The sequence below is a fragment of the Falco cherrug genome, chromosome 6 (genome assembly GCF_023634085.1).
Source record: "Falco cherrug isolate bFalChe1 chromosome 6, bFalChe1.pri, whole genome shotgun sequence".
NCBI lineage: Eukaryota > Metazoa > Chordata > Aves > Falconiformes > Falconidae > Falco > Falco cherrug.
Genome location: NC_073702.1, coordinates 58,300,026 through 58,316,469, shown reverse-complemented (window position 1 = coordinate 58,316,469; position 16,444 = coordinate 58,300,026). Strand labels below are relative to the sequence as shown.

The 16,444-nt window shown below is 43.2% G+C and overlaps 1 protein-coding gene across 2 annotated transcripts in view; it reads left to right on the top strand.

Moving 5' to 3' along the window:
* Positions 1 to 2,962: 2,962 nt before the first annotated feature.
* Positions 2,963 to 16,444, top strand: part of TPD52L1 (TPD52 like 1) — a 60,278-nt gene continuing 46,796 nt past the window's right edge. For both annotated transcript variants that reach the window (XM_055714109.1, XM_055714108.1), the window contains exon 1: positions 2,963 to 3,085. In XM_055714109.1, the coding sequence (XP_055570084.1) occupies positions 3,067 to 3,085 (19 nt within the window). In that variant the 5' untranslated portion in view covers positions 2,963 to 3,066. The remainder of the gene's footprint in view (positions 3,086 to 16,444) is intronic.

Below are 16,444 nucleotides of genomic sequence, written 5' to 3'. Positions count from 1 at the left end.
CCTTTCGCCAGCTTTGCTGCCCTTCTCTGGAGATGCTCCAGCACCTCAAAACAAAAAACACAGTATTTGAGAAGTGGCCTCAGCAGTGCTGAGTACAGGGCAATGATCACTGCCCTGGTCCTGCTGGCCACGCTGTTTTGGATACAAGCCAAAATGCTATTGGCCTTCTGGCTATGGGCACGCTGCTGGCTCACACTCAGCCAGATGTCAACCAGCATCCCCAGGTCCTTTTCCACAGGGCAGCTTTCTAGCCACTTTTCCCCAAGCCTGTAGCGTTACATGGGGTTGTTGTGATGCAAGTGCAGGACCTGCCAGTCAGCCTTGTTGAACCTTGTACAATTGGCCTTGGCCCAGCCTGTCCAGATCCCTCTGCAGAGTTTTCCTGCACTCAGACAGATCAGCACTGCCTGCCCCCACCCCCCAACTTGGTGTTATCTGCAAATTTACTGAGGGTGCACTTGATCAATCCTCTCATCCAGATTGCCAGTAAAGATATTAAACAGAGCTGGTCCAGATACTGAGCCCTGGGGAACACCTCTTGTGATCGGTCACCAGCTGGATGTAACTCCATTCACCACCACTCTTTGGGCTTGGCCAGCCAGGCAGCTTTATACCCAGCATAGAGTGCACCCATCCAAGCCATGAGCAACCAGTTTTTCTAGGAGAATGCTGTGGGAGACGGTATCGAAGGCTTTACTGAAGTCTAGGTGGACAACATCCACAGCCTCTCCTTCATTCACTAGGCAAGCCATCTTGTCAGAGAAGGAGGTCAGGTTAGCCAAGCAGGGCCTGCCTTTCATAACCCCACGCTGGCTGGGCCTGATCCGCCAGCTGTCCTGCATGTGCGTGATGGCACTCAGGATGATCTGCTCCGTGACCTTCCCTGGCGCTGAGGTCAGGATGACAGGCCTGTAACTCCTCAGAAATACAAATACAGCACCTAAAAATTTGGTAAAATTTTTATTGTTCAGTAATTTGAACAGCATATGCCTCTGTAAGATTTTTAATTATGCTTCTACATAAACAGTGTTGTTAATATTGTTATATCCCTGTAAGTAAATTGGATGCTCGGTCTTCATTAGGCTTCATAGAAACTGCTTAGGCTGCTTTAAAAACCTCTGCATACATTTGCAGGAAAGTACATGTTCCAACGACACTGATGTGAGAAATTTCTCAGCTGTTTCATGCATTTTTGGCTGGACTTGGATTTGGGGTTTTTTCCCTGTAGAAGTTGATAGAATTTCTGAGCTCAAATCTTGTCATGGTAGGATGTCTCTTTATTTGAAATGATATGAGTACAGGAATTCCTTATCCTGACAACCTCTCTTCTGCTTTTGTAAGTGGTAAATTCCAGCCCAAGGACATGTCAAATCACAATGAAGAGAGGCTTGCCTAGAAAAAATAATGATAATTCATGTTTTACAGTAATTCAAATTCAAAACCACCAGCATGTGCATATTAAAGCAAAATGTCATTAGATGTATACAAATCAAAGCTGCCTTGGCCTTAATTTTCTAATTTGTTAGAAAAATAAAGCTGAAAAATAAGTAAATTTGACACTTTTCTATGTCCTACAATATTTTAAGGAGAAGAATTTATTTTCTACCTATAACTGTTCTTTTTTTTCTTTAACCAAACTGCATAATCATTCTGTTTTGGATTTGGTTTTTTTCAGCTAAAGTATTACCTGTTTGTGTAACTTCACAAACAACACTGTCCAATACTTCCTTCACCTGCCTTTACTCTCTTGCTTTGTTATTTTTAATATTAACAGGCCTTGAGAACCTGCCCATCCTTACTGTGTCACAGAAGGCGTTCAGTAGTATATGCACAAATTAGGGTGTCTGACTGACAAATACATGGATAATCAGCCATGGTGAATGCAGCATTGCTAAAGCAAATGCTCTGGACCCTTCCACAAGTTGAGCTAACACAGACTGGTAATGAAGTGTAGAAGTTGCGTTGGCATGAGCAAAACCTAGAGTAAATCCGCACGGCACTGTGAACTACGTATTGTCACCCCAGCTTCCAGTGAACAGTAGGATACAGGCTAATGTACTGGGAAAAAAAATAATTTTTACCTAAACTGCTAAATATACATGACAGCGTAGGCTCTGTCAGTATTCCTTTGAATGCATTCCCATGATTCTGACATAGGAGGTAGTACTTGAAACCCTCAGGTACTCAAGTAAGTCAAATATTCAGATCAGGCACCCGAGTACTTCAGGGTGCTGCTGTGCCCCCCCGGTAAGCCAGGCCCTGAGCATCCATGCTTTCCCTGGGGAGAGGCCCCAGGCGCCCCCTCAGCGGGGACAAAGGGGAGCTGGTGAAGAACAACTGCGGCGAGGGAAAGCTGCGTGCTGGCCAGGGCAGCTTCGGAGCTGAGGGGTCGGCCCAGGCGCAGACACAAGGTTTGGTCCTTGGGACACCACAGGTTTCTGAAGGGAGGTGGTCTCTGGCCCTTGCTGCTTTTGATCCTTAAGCTGGCGGCTTTGCTTGTACGCTTGCCTCCGAGTCCCGTATTTAAGATCAGACTTTGATATTAAAAGAAGCAGGAAACCGTACGGTCAGCCAGCCGGCAGGGGAAGGGCGCTGAAGAGGGGCGCCCCTTGCCCGCACTCCCTGGGGGCACGTTCCTCCTGCTGCGTCGCTGAGGTGCGACCCCCACCCGGCGGGGCGCGCAGGCACCAAAGGGACCGCTCCCAGCCCGCCCGGGGGGACTGCCACCCCGAGGGTGGAAGCGCAGCAAGTCAGCCGGGGCTCTGCACCCCCAAGGGCTCTTCTCCGCGGTCACCCCCCGCCCCGCCCCGCCAGAGCTCGTTACCGCGGGGGTCGCACCGCCCGCTGCCCCTCAGCAGGGCCGGCTCCGCCGCTGAGGCAAGGGGCGGCCCTAGGTGAGCGGCGCTGCGCTGCCCGCGCCTGGCCGGCAGATGGCGCCGCCAGCTCCGCCCGGCCGCCGCGGGGGAGGGGAGCGGCAGCGGCCGCCTGGCGCCGGCTGTCAGCGCTGCAAGAGCCGTGGGTCCGGCCGCGCGGGGCGGCTTCGGCGGACGGCGGAGCCCCCTCGCCATGGAGCCGCAGGCGCAGGGTGAGTCGCGTCGGGGCAGAGCCCTCCGGGGCGGCGCGGTGCGGGGGTCCCGTCCCTTCCGCCGCCGGGGTTGCCGCTTGCCCCTGGGGGGGGGGCGAGCCCGCGGGGGACAGCGCGGGAGGCGCCCCGCGGCCGGGAGAGCCGGAGGGCGACCTCGGGGCAGGGGCCGGTGAGGGGAGCGGAGCGAGAGACCCGCGGGAGGCTCCCGGCACCCCGCTGGCGGTCGCGGCCCCGGGCTCCGCCGGGGAGCTCGGCATGGCCCGGCCCGCGCAGCGTCCTGGCCGTGCGCCCCGTCCTCCATCCCGGCCCGGGCTCCCTTCGGCGCCCCTCGCTCACCGCGCGGTGGGCATGGTGACGGCCCTTCGCTCCTGCTGCCGGTTCCAAACGTTTCAAGGCCGAGTAGCCGGGCTACGACTTCGCGTGAAGTTAAGCGCGGTGAGGGGCTGGGGGTTCCGCGGGCTGTGCGAGCAGCTCCGGGTGCCTGCGTGCCCTGCCCGGCTGCCCGAGGGCGGCGTGGCTGCCGGCCCCCCCGCCATCGCCCCGGTGCCGCCCGGGGAGCGCAGGGTGCGGGCACCGCCGGCATCGCAGCTCGAGCCCCGGGCGGCGGCCGGCCCGCGGGAACGGGGCCCTGCGGCTGCGCTTCCAGCGGAGCTCCGCACCGACACCAGCCTCAAACTGGACGTGCTAAAGCATTTCTACACTTTTGCAAACACGGCGTTCATTAAAGTGAGCATTTTCCTTTCCGATTGCAACCGTTATAATGAAGTTAGCCATTCATATCTTTCTCTGGGTTGAGTTAATTGGCCTTCAAAGAACAGAATAAACTTTTCATGCGAAGTTGAGGTGATGTCTGAGTCAACCTAAGGTATTTAGCATACACAGCTCTTGCTCACCTGTGTGGTCTTACTTCTGTTTTCTGAAGAACCTTACTACTTCACCACGCATGTCTGTAAGTCAGCAGTACTAAGCAGGTGATACAAATATTTCTGCAAAAGCAGAATGTTTTGAACCCATTTTATGTCATCTACAAAACAGGGAGATGAAATAAGGGGGAGACATGCTTATGGAAATTAACTGACAAAATAGCCTTCTGGAGTAGTTAAAAACCATCTTAAACAAATACATGTAAAAGAAGCAAATGTTCGTTGCATGTAAAGGAATACAATGGGAAATTTGAGGTCATGATACTTGCGAAGGAGAAAGCTTTTCGGGCAAAAGTGTAGTGTATGTGCTGTCCTAATGGATACATAGCTGAAATTGATTGGCAAAATAAATAGATCTGCGGTTCAGTTCCTGGAGTTTTCAAAAGTTAGTATTAAGATTATAGTATAAGACTTATTTAATTTTCTGAATACATCTGTACAGATACTACAGTGGGAGCTTGCATTCTTTAAACAGGAACTTCATATGGTAAAGTATTTGATAATTTCTTATTTTGTAGAACCAATGGAAAACAGTATCTGATTCCAGTTAGCCAGATATTAGTACATGTCCATGTGAATTTTTTAGCTTCCTTGACTAGTAAGATCAGTAAACATGTTCTTAGTGCATGCTAAAATTCAAGCCAATAAATGTTTTGCTAATGTATGTTTTTGTCAGCAACTCTGTTACTGCCATAGGTCTTTATTAAAGTTGTCTTTGGATGAATGTCTATTGGCTAGTGAGAGAATATAAAAGCATTTTGTATTGCTTAGTTTTATTTGGTAAGGAATTCTTAGCCCTTCAGTTTTCTGCATGCAGTGCAGGAGCTCAGCAGCTTTTTTTGGTAATCTTAGTTGACAGACAAATGTGAGACTTTTCAAGACTATACTCAGTTCTTAAGTCACTCTTCTATTTCTCACCTGTGTGTTTTATTTCTCCAGTTTTTCAGAACAGTCTTCCATTACCTAAAAACATCTTTCTTCGATATGCTAGCAGTACAAGCTAAGATTTTTGTGCATGCCAGCGAACCTTTGTTCCAAAATGTCCCTCTTTCCTTCTAGACTTAATTCAGTGCGTGCTACTGCAGTTATGGAGCGTGGCTGGCAGAAAGAATTTAACTTGTGTGTGTCTACTGCAGTTGAATTCAGTTAAGTACATCTAAGTACTGGCTAGAAATCTGAATTTTTTTATCCCACTATGCAATTTGCAGAGCATGGTTATAGGAGGTTACTAAGAAAACAGTAGCAATTTGCCTGGAAAAACCCCTCACTTCAAGTATCCACTTAAGCAGCAGGAGAAACGTGTATATGTTTTAATGAGCTTATGCATTGCTTCTAAGGACCTTTGGATGCCCATGGAGAAATGAATCCTGAATGTTTTGTTCCAGTGTGCTCTGCTGGGGGATTGCATTCTAATTGAAAATACAAAGTAAAAACTATAAATTTGAAAGCACCGTCAAATTTCTTATATTCAACACTTTAAAAATTTTCTTCAAAAAGACCACATAATTGTGTTCTTTGTGCTATTTTATGTTGTCCTGAAGGGAGGCTATGCCTTAGTAGATCAATTTCATGTTCAAGAAATACACACGCGCAAGTATAAAATGTAGATTTCTTCAGGGCAGGAAAATAATTTTTGTCAGCTTTTTTTCATGTAGCAGCGTGCATCAACCTTACAAATAAATGCAACTGTGGACTAAAAACAAGTATTGTTATGTGTAACTCCATAGAGGTCACAGCTAACATCAGGAATTTGTGTAGTTCAAGGCACAGTATATGCCCCTGCCGCAAAGACTCTGAAAGTTAAATGCTCTGATATTTATCTTAAAGCAGTAGAGGGAGTTCATGGACTGAAACAGAATTACTATTATGCTTAAGTATATTGAACATGTCTTGCAGCATTCATGCTAACTAGATGAGACAGTCTACCAGACAGAGTAATAGTAATTAATGTTAAAATTATTTTCTAAAGAAATAAGCAGATGTTCCATGTAAACAAATTTGTATGTGTAGTTAAAATCATAAATTGTACTTTACAGAAATTGTATCTTTAAACCTCTGGGTGCTTTTTTCTTTCATCACTTCTTCCTCTTAGTGGTCCCAGAGCTAGCTGATTCTGGGAACATACCAGCTGTACTTAGGACTTTTTAGCACCTAGCATAAAAGCATATTTGTTTTTCTTCCTGTGGCTCTCAGTTATTTTTAAAGTTAAAAGTTTGGAAGTCTGAAGAACAATATTTCTCTCTGGAAGATGGGAAGATCAGAACTGTGTATTTGCCTCTCATCATACTCATTCTATTCCAGGTCCAGATTAACTGACTATCCTGCATAGTCCTGCTTTCTAGTTTAAAACTGTGAATGTCTTCTAATAATGCCAGTTCCACGGATGTCTTCATCTGTCTCACCTGAGAAGCTCACTTTTAAGACTGGAGCTTGGCTCTTAATACATCTCTCCCCTTTTAATTCTCCCTTTTTCTTGTATCCAGCTGTAATTGTACATCCTCCTTTCTCTGTTGTATCCTCTCTTGATTCTTACCCTGGTAAAGCTTTGGTGTGCAGCTTTCTGCTCTTTGCCCTTTTACCTACCCAAGCAGCTCAACCAGCTTCTTGCACTTCTAGCCTCTGAAAGGGTTTTTGAGGCATCTCCCTGTACTAGCAATTCTTCTCAGAGCTGTTCCTGACAAATGTTCTGCATCCTTTTCTACTTGTGCATTTTAGCCATAATACCTTGCTGTGGCTATGCATGCACCTGTGAAGTATTGTGGTGGGAGCTGTGGTTAGCCCAGATGTTAGACGGTGGCTTCTGGAGGCCTGTGTCTCGCAGGCCTGCAGCACGGCGCTGCTTTCCTCTGCTGTGTGAGGCTGGCACATTCCATCTCTAATCCTCAGGCCAGTTGCATCTGGCATGTGAGGTTACAGAGCAGAGAGGCAACACCTGGGCATGTGCCATTTGGCTGGAGCCTTTGATCAGAAGAAAATTGTTAGAGGTCACAACATTAGCACAGTGGCCCTCTCCCTGCCGGAGTGGCACCTGTTACCTCGCAGTCAGATGGGCTGCGGTCTCCCATGGTGGGAGGCAGCAGGTCTTGTCTTGCCTGTGATACGGTGTACAAGACTGCCCAAAACATGGCATTGGCAGCTTGGTTGGCATTCTCTCTCCCTCTTTCTCCTCACTAGCAGCTCATGGGGTTACTCGTACCAGTATGAATCTGAATAAAGAGTCAGTCTCACAGTGGGAAGATGTGGATAAGGAACACACAGAGATGTTACTTTACTGCAAGCAGCAGTGCTGTGGTCATCATAGAGAGGGCAGCATCTCCGCTAGCCTCGTGCTTGAGGTTTGTGGCTTTACCCAGGAGCGCTGACTGTTTCACCTTTCCCCTAAGGGCAGAGTAAAGCTAGTGGCTTGGAGCTGATTTAGTGAAATTGTATGAGGAGAAAATGGCTGTGGTTGAGTAAGTCCATTAGCACACAGTTTTGGTTGGTGTTGATACACATGAGAAAATGGGAAGGATGAGGCAAGGGGAACCTTAGTTTTCTTGCCTAGCAGCAGCTGCTGGTTCCTTCCATTGTGAGAAGTGCATTTACACTCCCCACCAGTCTTTGCAAGGAAAGTGCCTGGCCATACCTGCTTCTGAGGATTCAAGATTCACTCAGGTTAACCAGGGGTTTGTGCTGTCTCCTTGGTACCCCTTGGAGCTCACTATTGCCCTGCTGTGGAAAGCAGGAGAGAGAACTTCACAAAGGGTCAGAGAGTATTGGGGTAATCAAAGCTGCCAGTGATAAACCTGCACATCTGGCTGTATGATGGAAGCCTCACCTGCCATGTTAATAAGATCACATGAAGATGAGGTCAAGTGAAAGTGGTAGGGTTGTAATTAATAATAGGATTCTTAAATATTTAACATGAGTGTGCAGAGCTTGACATAATTGCTCTTTCATCCCTTTTATACTAAAGGGAGGGAAAATACATGCATGGAATGAATTTGATATATCAGATTTTAAGCAAATAAATGTCTGAAATCAAATCCAGTGCTTCTGTTTTACCCTTTTGAGCCGGTACAGCTTTCAGCACAATTCAGTTTGCTGAGACTGAGAAAATTTGAGTGGTTTCATGTTATACATGAAAACTGAGAATAGAATACAGTGAGATTTGGAAAAGAGGTATAAAAGAAATACCACCTCTAAAATCTAGAGCCAGTCTTACAAGGTATTGTAACTTTGCCAGTTTTACAACTGTGAAGATATAAAATGCAGAACATGCAAAACCAAACACTTCGAATCCTAAAACATATTTTTAAATTCTTGCTCTATTTTTTCTCCTGTACTTTCTTATGTTCACAGGACTGCTAGTATGAGTCCTGCTGTGAGGCAGTGCAAGTACAGTCTGACCATGCTCTCTGTCAGTGTTCTCAAGTGCACTAGTGGAAAAATGAGTCGGCTGATGCTGATGGTGCCTTGCTGACTTGTGCAGTACAGTACAGAAATGTGTGGAACTTCTGAGCTGCTTTGCTTAGGGCATATGCTGCTTGAAGGTCCAGGATGTGGCACAAGCTTGGCAGAAGATTGCAGAGGGGTTAAAGGATGTTCTATGTGGCCATATTTAGAATTGTAGATATTGTTTATTAGCTAGTTTTAGCATAATCCTGGAGTTTGTCGTTTCAGAAAGTGTTTTAAGGGTAAAATCTTTCTTACTAGTCAGAAAGTACCTCTTGGGATAATATATAAATACAAGACCTGGACAGGCTGATGTTATCTGGTTTTATTTGTATCTCATAAAAATGCACAGTTGCAATGCCAAATTTTAGAAATGTAGTCTGCTGCTCTCTAAACTGGGCATTTTAACTGTTGCATTCTCTAAACCTGTCATGTGCGAGAAATTGTGAGAGGGGAATGACGAGTCTGGATTCCAGTATCAGATGTCACACTGATCTTCTCCAAAACCTTGGGCATACTAGCAGATTTTGTTTGATTCTGTAGGACAGATGTAATGCTGCTTAGCTGTCTTTGAGATCATGGATGAAAATCAAGTTATAATAGTTAGCTAGGCTATCCTCATTACGTTTCTACATCTGTGGCATTGGTAAGTGTTGCAGGTGAGTAACTGTAAAAGACAGTCATTTAGCAAGTGTTTGTATTGCACTTTAGCACTAAATCTCCTTTTCTTTCTCTTATGCTGTCTGGCATTCCCGCTCTTTTTCACTGTGTAAAAGGAAGTAGAATATCAGCAGTAAAGATCCTTCTGCAGATTTTCTTATCTGAAAGCGCAAAATCAGTGCAAGAATGCAACACGCATGGAATGATACTGCCTCAAGTACCATCTTACCATGATGATAAAGGTCTTAATGCAGAGTATTCCATTTTTTCTCTCCTGCTTAGCACATTTTACCTTTTCTGTGCTTGTAGAACTTACAAACTCTCTGAATAATAAAAAGGGCTTCTAAAAGGCTGTTTTTGTTAGTTACTTCTGTACAAGATTTCTTGAACTTTTTGATTCTTTTTCACTTATTCCAGTAAAAAGATATTGTGTTTATATTAATGACGGGGGTTAGTGGCATGGTTAAGTGAAGGATCCACTATTGGATCCCTTAGCAGACAAGAAAGTTCCCGCTGTGAGTAGTCACATAAAAATACTAGGAATCTCTGTATTCTCTCCACACTATCTGTCATGAAGTTTTCTTATATAAGGCTGATTGCTGAAAGGCATCTAATTTTAGTAGCTGGAAGCCAGGGCTTTTACAACAACCAGGTAAGGATAATACGGCAGTAAAATTTATAAAGACAGGTTTATGGAAATAAGGAAGAGTCATGGTTACATGTGTGTTTTTCATGTGGCCAGATGCATCAGCTTCTCTCACGTAGACTCTTGTCCAACTAACAGGCTTTCAGATGCTTAAGAACTATGTAGTCAGGGATCTAGTTCTTGGGCAGTTTTTACATCTTTGCATTTCTAGTCACTGAAGGGGAGTCCAGGGAGCTCAGAGAAACAACTAGTGGCTGTAAAGCTCAGAAGGTCTAACACTCTGTGTCACTTCCAGAAGAAGGAAGGTAACACTATGCCTTGTGCAGTCGGTTCCTTCTGAAGCAAGGGATCTGTCAGGAAAAATGCTTGCTTCTGGGTTCTTCTGTTGGTCTTCTGGGGTTTGGTTTTTGTAAAGATGTCATGCTATCACCACTAATTTACCTTAGCATGCAGTAATCCTTGCTGTTGACCAAGAACCTAGTCAGTGAAATGTTTTAAATGAAAGTACTTAAAATATGTAATGGAAAGCAGTCACTTTTCAGCTTTCCTGTTCTAAAGGCAAAGTTAGACTTGCAATGTTTTTGTAAGATAATAGAATTTAAAGTGCTTTTAACAACAACAGATTCCTCAAAATGCAGACTCAAGGTTAGCATTTAATAAAACACAGAAACTAGGGCTCTAGTGGTGCTTTTGGCAGTGTGAGAGACAAAATTACACTCTGAAAACATTTTTATATTCATGCAAGCATAAAGTGCCTATAGATGTGGTGTTGGTTTCCCCCGTAAAAAGTAATTGCATAAAATGTTTTTGTAGCAGGCAGTGCAATTTATTTTCATGTGCTTTCTTGCTGAAAGGGCTACCTTTGTTTGCTGATCAGTGAAGTTGCTAGGACCAGATCCTGCCCAAACTATTTCTTTGTCTTTTAAGAACCATTCTTTCTGGTTTTTTCTTTCCATTTATACAGTCTGATTTCTGTCTGAGTTGTGCTTTAATTTGTGAAACACCCTCTTTAGCTATCCAGATACTTAAGTTGTCTCTCTTTAGTACCTGTGCCACATTTTAAAGTTGTATTTAAAAATTGCCTAATAATTAAAGTTACTAATTTATAAATTTTAAGTAAAATATGGGAACCATAATTAAAAACTGTATGGTATGGATTTGAAAGGCTGTATGATTTATATTCTGTAAATATTTATAAATGGTGGCTGAAGGGAGGTGATGCTTTCCATGTTTGCTTCTTCAGTAAGGAGTAGATTTTTCTGTGTTCACCTGTTGGTTCGTGTGTTTTTCTTTCACCAGTTTCCTCACCAGGATATCGCCTTGCCACCTGGCTGGAACTAAGGTGGTGTAGGTTTGTGGTTACAAAACGTTTACTCATAAACTTAAAGTTTTAAAATACTTTTGCATAGTTTCCATGGATAATTGTTTTCATTGTGCTTTAGGTGGATTTAGTAATAACTTGTCATGCTGATGTTGGCTCAGGCATTTTACGTGCTTATCTAATGCCTCCTTCTAGGTTTCACACTTTAATTAAAATATTCTTAACTCCACTGAGTAGATCAAAAGTCACGCTACAAAATGCTGACGTATTTTTAGAGAATGATGTGGAGCGAATGTGTTTAGTTGGAATATCTTCTGAAGGCTTCAAGCTTTTTATTCTTTCTCTGCTGTGTTGTTGCGTGCTAAATTTTCATTAAAAAGTGATCAGAGATAGTTGTATTTAAACACAACCAGATTTTCCCTTAGACACAAGTAAAATGTACGTACATTACAGAGTCTGAGGGGCAATTATGCCAGGAACAGAAGATTATCTTCTGCTCAAAGTATTTTAATAGGCAGATGGCAGCTATTAACTTATTGTTGTGGGTGGAAGGAATTGAAGTCATAATCAGGGAGAATGATGTTTGCCTTGTAATTAATCTAACCAGTGCTGTACACTGTTATGTACATATGAGAATACTGAAGAACCAGTGAAGCCATGTGGTCTTGCAAGAGTAAATCCTTCAGTCATGTTGTGGGTCAGGTGGTGCAGAAGCTTTGATAGCAAAGAAAAGATGATGCTGAAGAAGGAATGATTACTTGAATAACCTGATGATTACAAAAAAAAGGGCTGTTGAATAATGCCATTCTTACAAACTGAATCACAATGCAATTCTGAAGATTTAAATAAGGTCTTTGCAGAGTTAAATAACAGATAATGTCAGGAAACTGGGTCAAATACTACAGGTGGAGGAAAAAATATGTCTTCCCTTGTGGTTTTAAATTGCTTCAAAAAATGGAGAAGCCTAGATAATAAGCAATATATATGAAGTCTGAATTAAGTACAAGGAATAAAGAAGAGTATGTAATGATAATAGTTCGTACCCATTTGAGAGAGGTTCAAAGATGGGAACTAGGTTTAGACCTAGCTCTGGAATTGGAAGGCTGATCAGTTGTGTCCAGGTCCGCACAGACCTATGGAGCATGAGGACATCCTGAAAGGGGAGCAGCAGTATTCTGGTCATGGTTACATGCAGCACACGGAAATCATAGTCTAACATAACAGGGGAAGGCTAAGAGAGAGTAAGATTTCAACAGTTACGCTGAGTAGGGATGAAGGTGTGAATGGAAGTTCTTGGCAGAGATGCAAGCATTGGCATACTGGTTTATTTTGGAAAAGTGCAGTGTGTCCATTCTGCAACAACATTCTCAGAAAAAACTTCGTACATACCATAGTAGAAGAGCAAAGAGAAGCCAAGGACTGTCTTGTGCTGTCTTGTAGACCCTCTTAAGGTACTGTAGTTACAGTAGGCGTGATAATGGGCTGAGTGATCTATATGGATTAGGGCAGAGGTTTGAGTGGTGTTCTTGCCACTGAGTGTGATCTGGTGCAACATCGAGGATGCACCAACTTGTGCCATGTGCTTAGCTAAACCCCTTCCTTCGCTTACCCATTTTCCTGCCATTATCCTGTGTCCAGAGCAGCTGTTAGAGAAGCTGACCCTCTTTGGTTCAGGGCTTATCCTCCCTGTTGATCATCAAGGAGGAAAAAACCACACTCTGTGACTGACTGCTGTTTTGGCTTGCAACTGAGGGACCTCAAAAGACTGAGACACTATAGTGTGGCTAAAGTGCCAGTCTCTGTCTCCTGGTCTGATAAATAGCCTCTCTTCCTGAAGTACGGTCATTTGTGTAACTCAGGCCAACTGCAGAGGCATGCCTCTTGTCTTCAGACCCTACCCAACAGTAGGAAAGGCCAAGAAACCTGTTTCTATGGGAACTTCACAGATACCCAGGGCCCTAAACCCCAGATGTCTCCACCCACAGCCTCACTAAGCAAGCACATTCCTTTGCAATGGCATGCTGCAAAACACTGAGTGGGCAAAGCCACAAAATTAATGATGCCAAAAACTCTGAAGGCCTTAACATGGAGTTTAACATTGACAGCAGAATAATAAATACCTAATTTCACAGTTCATGGTGCTGGCAAAGAAAACCTGGAGGAAAAACAAAGGCAACTTTTGAGCTGAGCGGGCCCAGCTAGATGGTGCTGTTCCGACTGAGCTGTACTTCATGTGGCCTGTGGCCAGGGAATTTGTGTCAGACCAACTCCACATTCCAGGTTTATCAGAGTAATCCAGCACCGCAGTGACTGCCTAGCCATGAGGTAGTGCATTTGCAAGAAGCAAGGTGGCACAGGTTAGAGCTGCTTTTCAATATATTTGGAGTATTTGTTTTAACAAATAATAATTTGTTTTGTCTTAAAGGGCTTGTGCAAGGGAGTACATGACCTTTGTCTCTGGTAAAAGGGGTTATTTTCAAATAATGTTCATATAAATGAGCTCTATTTTGTTGGTTTTAAATGAGAATGCAATTGTGTTGCAGGTAGATGCATCCAAGAGTAGGTCAGGTTTGTTTAGCGAGGCCTGGAGGAAGCCTACACTGTCAGAAGACACCCAGCTCCTGCTTAGGAGTGCGCTGATGAAAAGTAACTAGTTCTTCATTACGAAGGGGTTAAGGGGTATTGGAAACTGAAGCAGATGGTACTTAAAAAATGGGGGGGGGGGGGAGGATGTAAGACATGCCTGCTTTGAGGAGCATGTTGATTCACTGCCTCTTGCAGACCGTGAGCTCTTGCATGTTGATTCACTGCCTCTTGCAGACCGTGAGCTCTTACATAGTGTAACGTAATCTTAAGAAAAACTCTGGGGACAGGAACTGTGCCTGTATCTAAACTTACTGATTTATTGTTGTTAATTTATAATTATGATGCTGCCTATAAAACTTTGTGCCAAGCAGCATGCAAAAAGGTAGTCCTGGTCCTTAAAAACTGTCATCTTTACTGTCCCAATATCAGAGATTGAGCAGGTAAAGGGGGAGGATAGTATGTCCCTTCTCTGTCAGCATTACTAAGTGTGTATTTTAGTATATGTAACAATACCAAGACACTTAATTTGTATTAAAGGAATGGGAATAATGAATTTGAGCCTGAAGCGAATAAAGAATCTGTCATGTACCCAGTTATGATTGTTTCCCGTGTATTTTCCCTAGAAAATTTGCAGTATCTAAGCTGGATGGGGGTGTGGGGAAAGCAAGCAACCTGCTGGCTGCAGCAAGATTTTGCTTGTTTTTAAATTAGACTTATAAAGATATTGTTAATTATGTTTTTTGTGATCTAAAGGATGCAAATTATAGCTACTTGAAGAATTCATTTTTTAATTAAAAAATTATAATTTTATCATTTCTTGCAGCACAGATACTTTGTTGGAATTTAATTGAAGAGGCTTGTGAGTTTAATTATACTGCAGTTAGATTGCTATCTAGTGATATTCTTTTGCACCTGGCTTTAGAAAGGTACAATAAACCAATCCTTTCTTAGGAGAGAAAGATTATTAAATCCTGCCATTAAGTTTCTGTGATTTTGATTCAGTGAAGCAGATGTGTGAGCTTAATTACAATTGATGGAATCACAGTCACTTCTACCAGCTGAGGATGAGACCCAAGGTGCCTGTCTATTCTGAGATTAGAAAAATGTACCTTTGTGTATTTTTAGTATGAAAGGGTGGGTTTAAGAAATGTGACTGACAACTTCCACCTCTGACTTCCAGCATTTCCATATCATAGCTCATATCTACCCCTACATTGCTTTTCTCTGGTCTGATTTTATATGCTTTATTCCTTCATTGTTTTATGCGGTCTGCTGCAGTTTCTAGAGTACCTTATTTGTAGAGAACAAGTCTCTTTTGTGACTCAGTGTCATCCACTTTCTCATTCCCTATTATTTCATCGTGACTTCATCTTTTTTCTTTTTTTCTGTTCTGCCTAAAGAAAGAAAAAGAAATGATAACCCTTTCCCTTGTGGCATCTTTTTCTTGACCTCACAGAAAGTTGTGCAGAATGATCAATAGAAAGCACAGTAAGTGGTACAATACTGTCATTACTTTCAGTATTGACATAATAGAAAGAAGCATCTGCTGTCTTTAAACTGTTACATTTCACAACAATTGCTTTGTATTTCCATAGCTACAGCTTAGAAAGCAATGTCGCCCTTGTCTTCCCTAGGCAGGCGGGATTATTATTTTATACAACTAGAACTAGCTATTGGATAAAATGCAAAATGTCATTTCTGGACATTTCAGATAGTTATTTCATATGGAAGATCAGTTCTCAGTTTGCAGCTTGGTACCTGTTTTTAGTAAGTGATATTTTTTTTTTAAATTATTTTTTTTTACTATGATTCCCGTTCTCACTTTTATCCATTGCACTTCTCTCTGTGGGATGATTATCAAACTACTTACCAATGTGCATGGCTTCTCTGTGCAGTGGGTCAGGCTGTGGAGTCAGTTTTATGCTAGTTATTCGAATGTAAATTGTCTCTTCACTGGCAGATTGGCAGCTGTGTCAATGGCTTCTGGGGGAAAAATAACCTAAGAGAGATTCTCAATGTATGATTAATTTCTTTATATTTTGCTAGAACAGAGAAAAGAATTGGCATACTACAACTGGCTGTTTATCCAGGAGCTTCAAATTAAAGTGTTCATTTGTTTGGAAACCTGCCAATCTATCTCATAGCTATGCATAGATTTATTAATGCCTGATTTTGCAGGGGTTAAGAGATGAAATGGAAAGCTCTAGTAAAGTCTGTAATGAGCTGCTCCAGGATGGCTGGGGACACTTACTCTGAGATGGTAGGCTATGCCTAGAGCTCTTGAACACCCGAAAGCTGTACTCCCTCCCGCTCCTTGACGCCATGCCTGGCTCAAAGCCCAGTGGAGAGAGGAAATAAAGACACTTGCCCATCCATATCTCTCTTCCAAAGACTGTACTCAAAGAAGATTAAGCCCCCATGGCTGCAGGAAGTAGATTCTACGGTTTTGTTTAATGTTTACACTTTTGATCTACATGACCTGTGCATCTTAAGTTCTTCCTGCTCTGAACCAAGATGAACCCAGCCTCTGCCTTTATTTTTCCATCACAGCTTCAAAATCAACCTTCTTTCTGTTCTGAGTTCTAAGCCTTCTAGGAGAAAGGCAGGCTCTATGGTTATTGCTAGGTTCAAGCAGCTGAGTTGTCCAGTTAGAACCAAACACAGAAGGGAAGATCTTCCTTCAAGTAGTTTGTTTTCTAGGTGGATTAAATGAAAGCATACTTTCTTGTTTAGATCCTCCCATAACTTCGGAGCAGAAAAAATGGTACTGGAAATCCTTGCAATTTTTA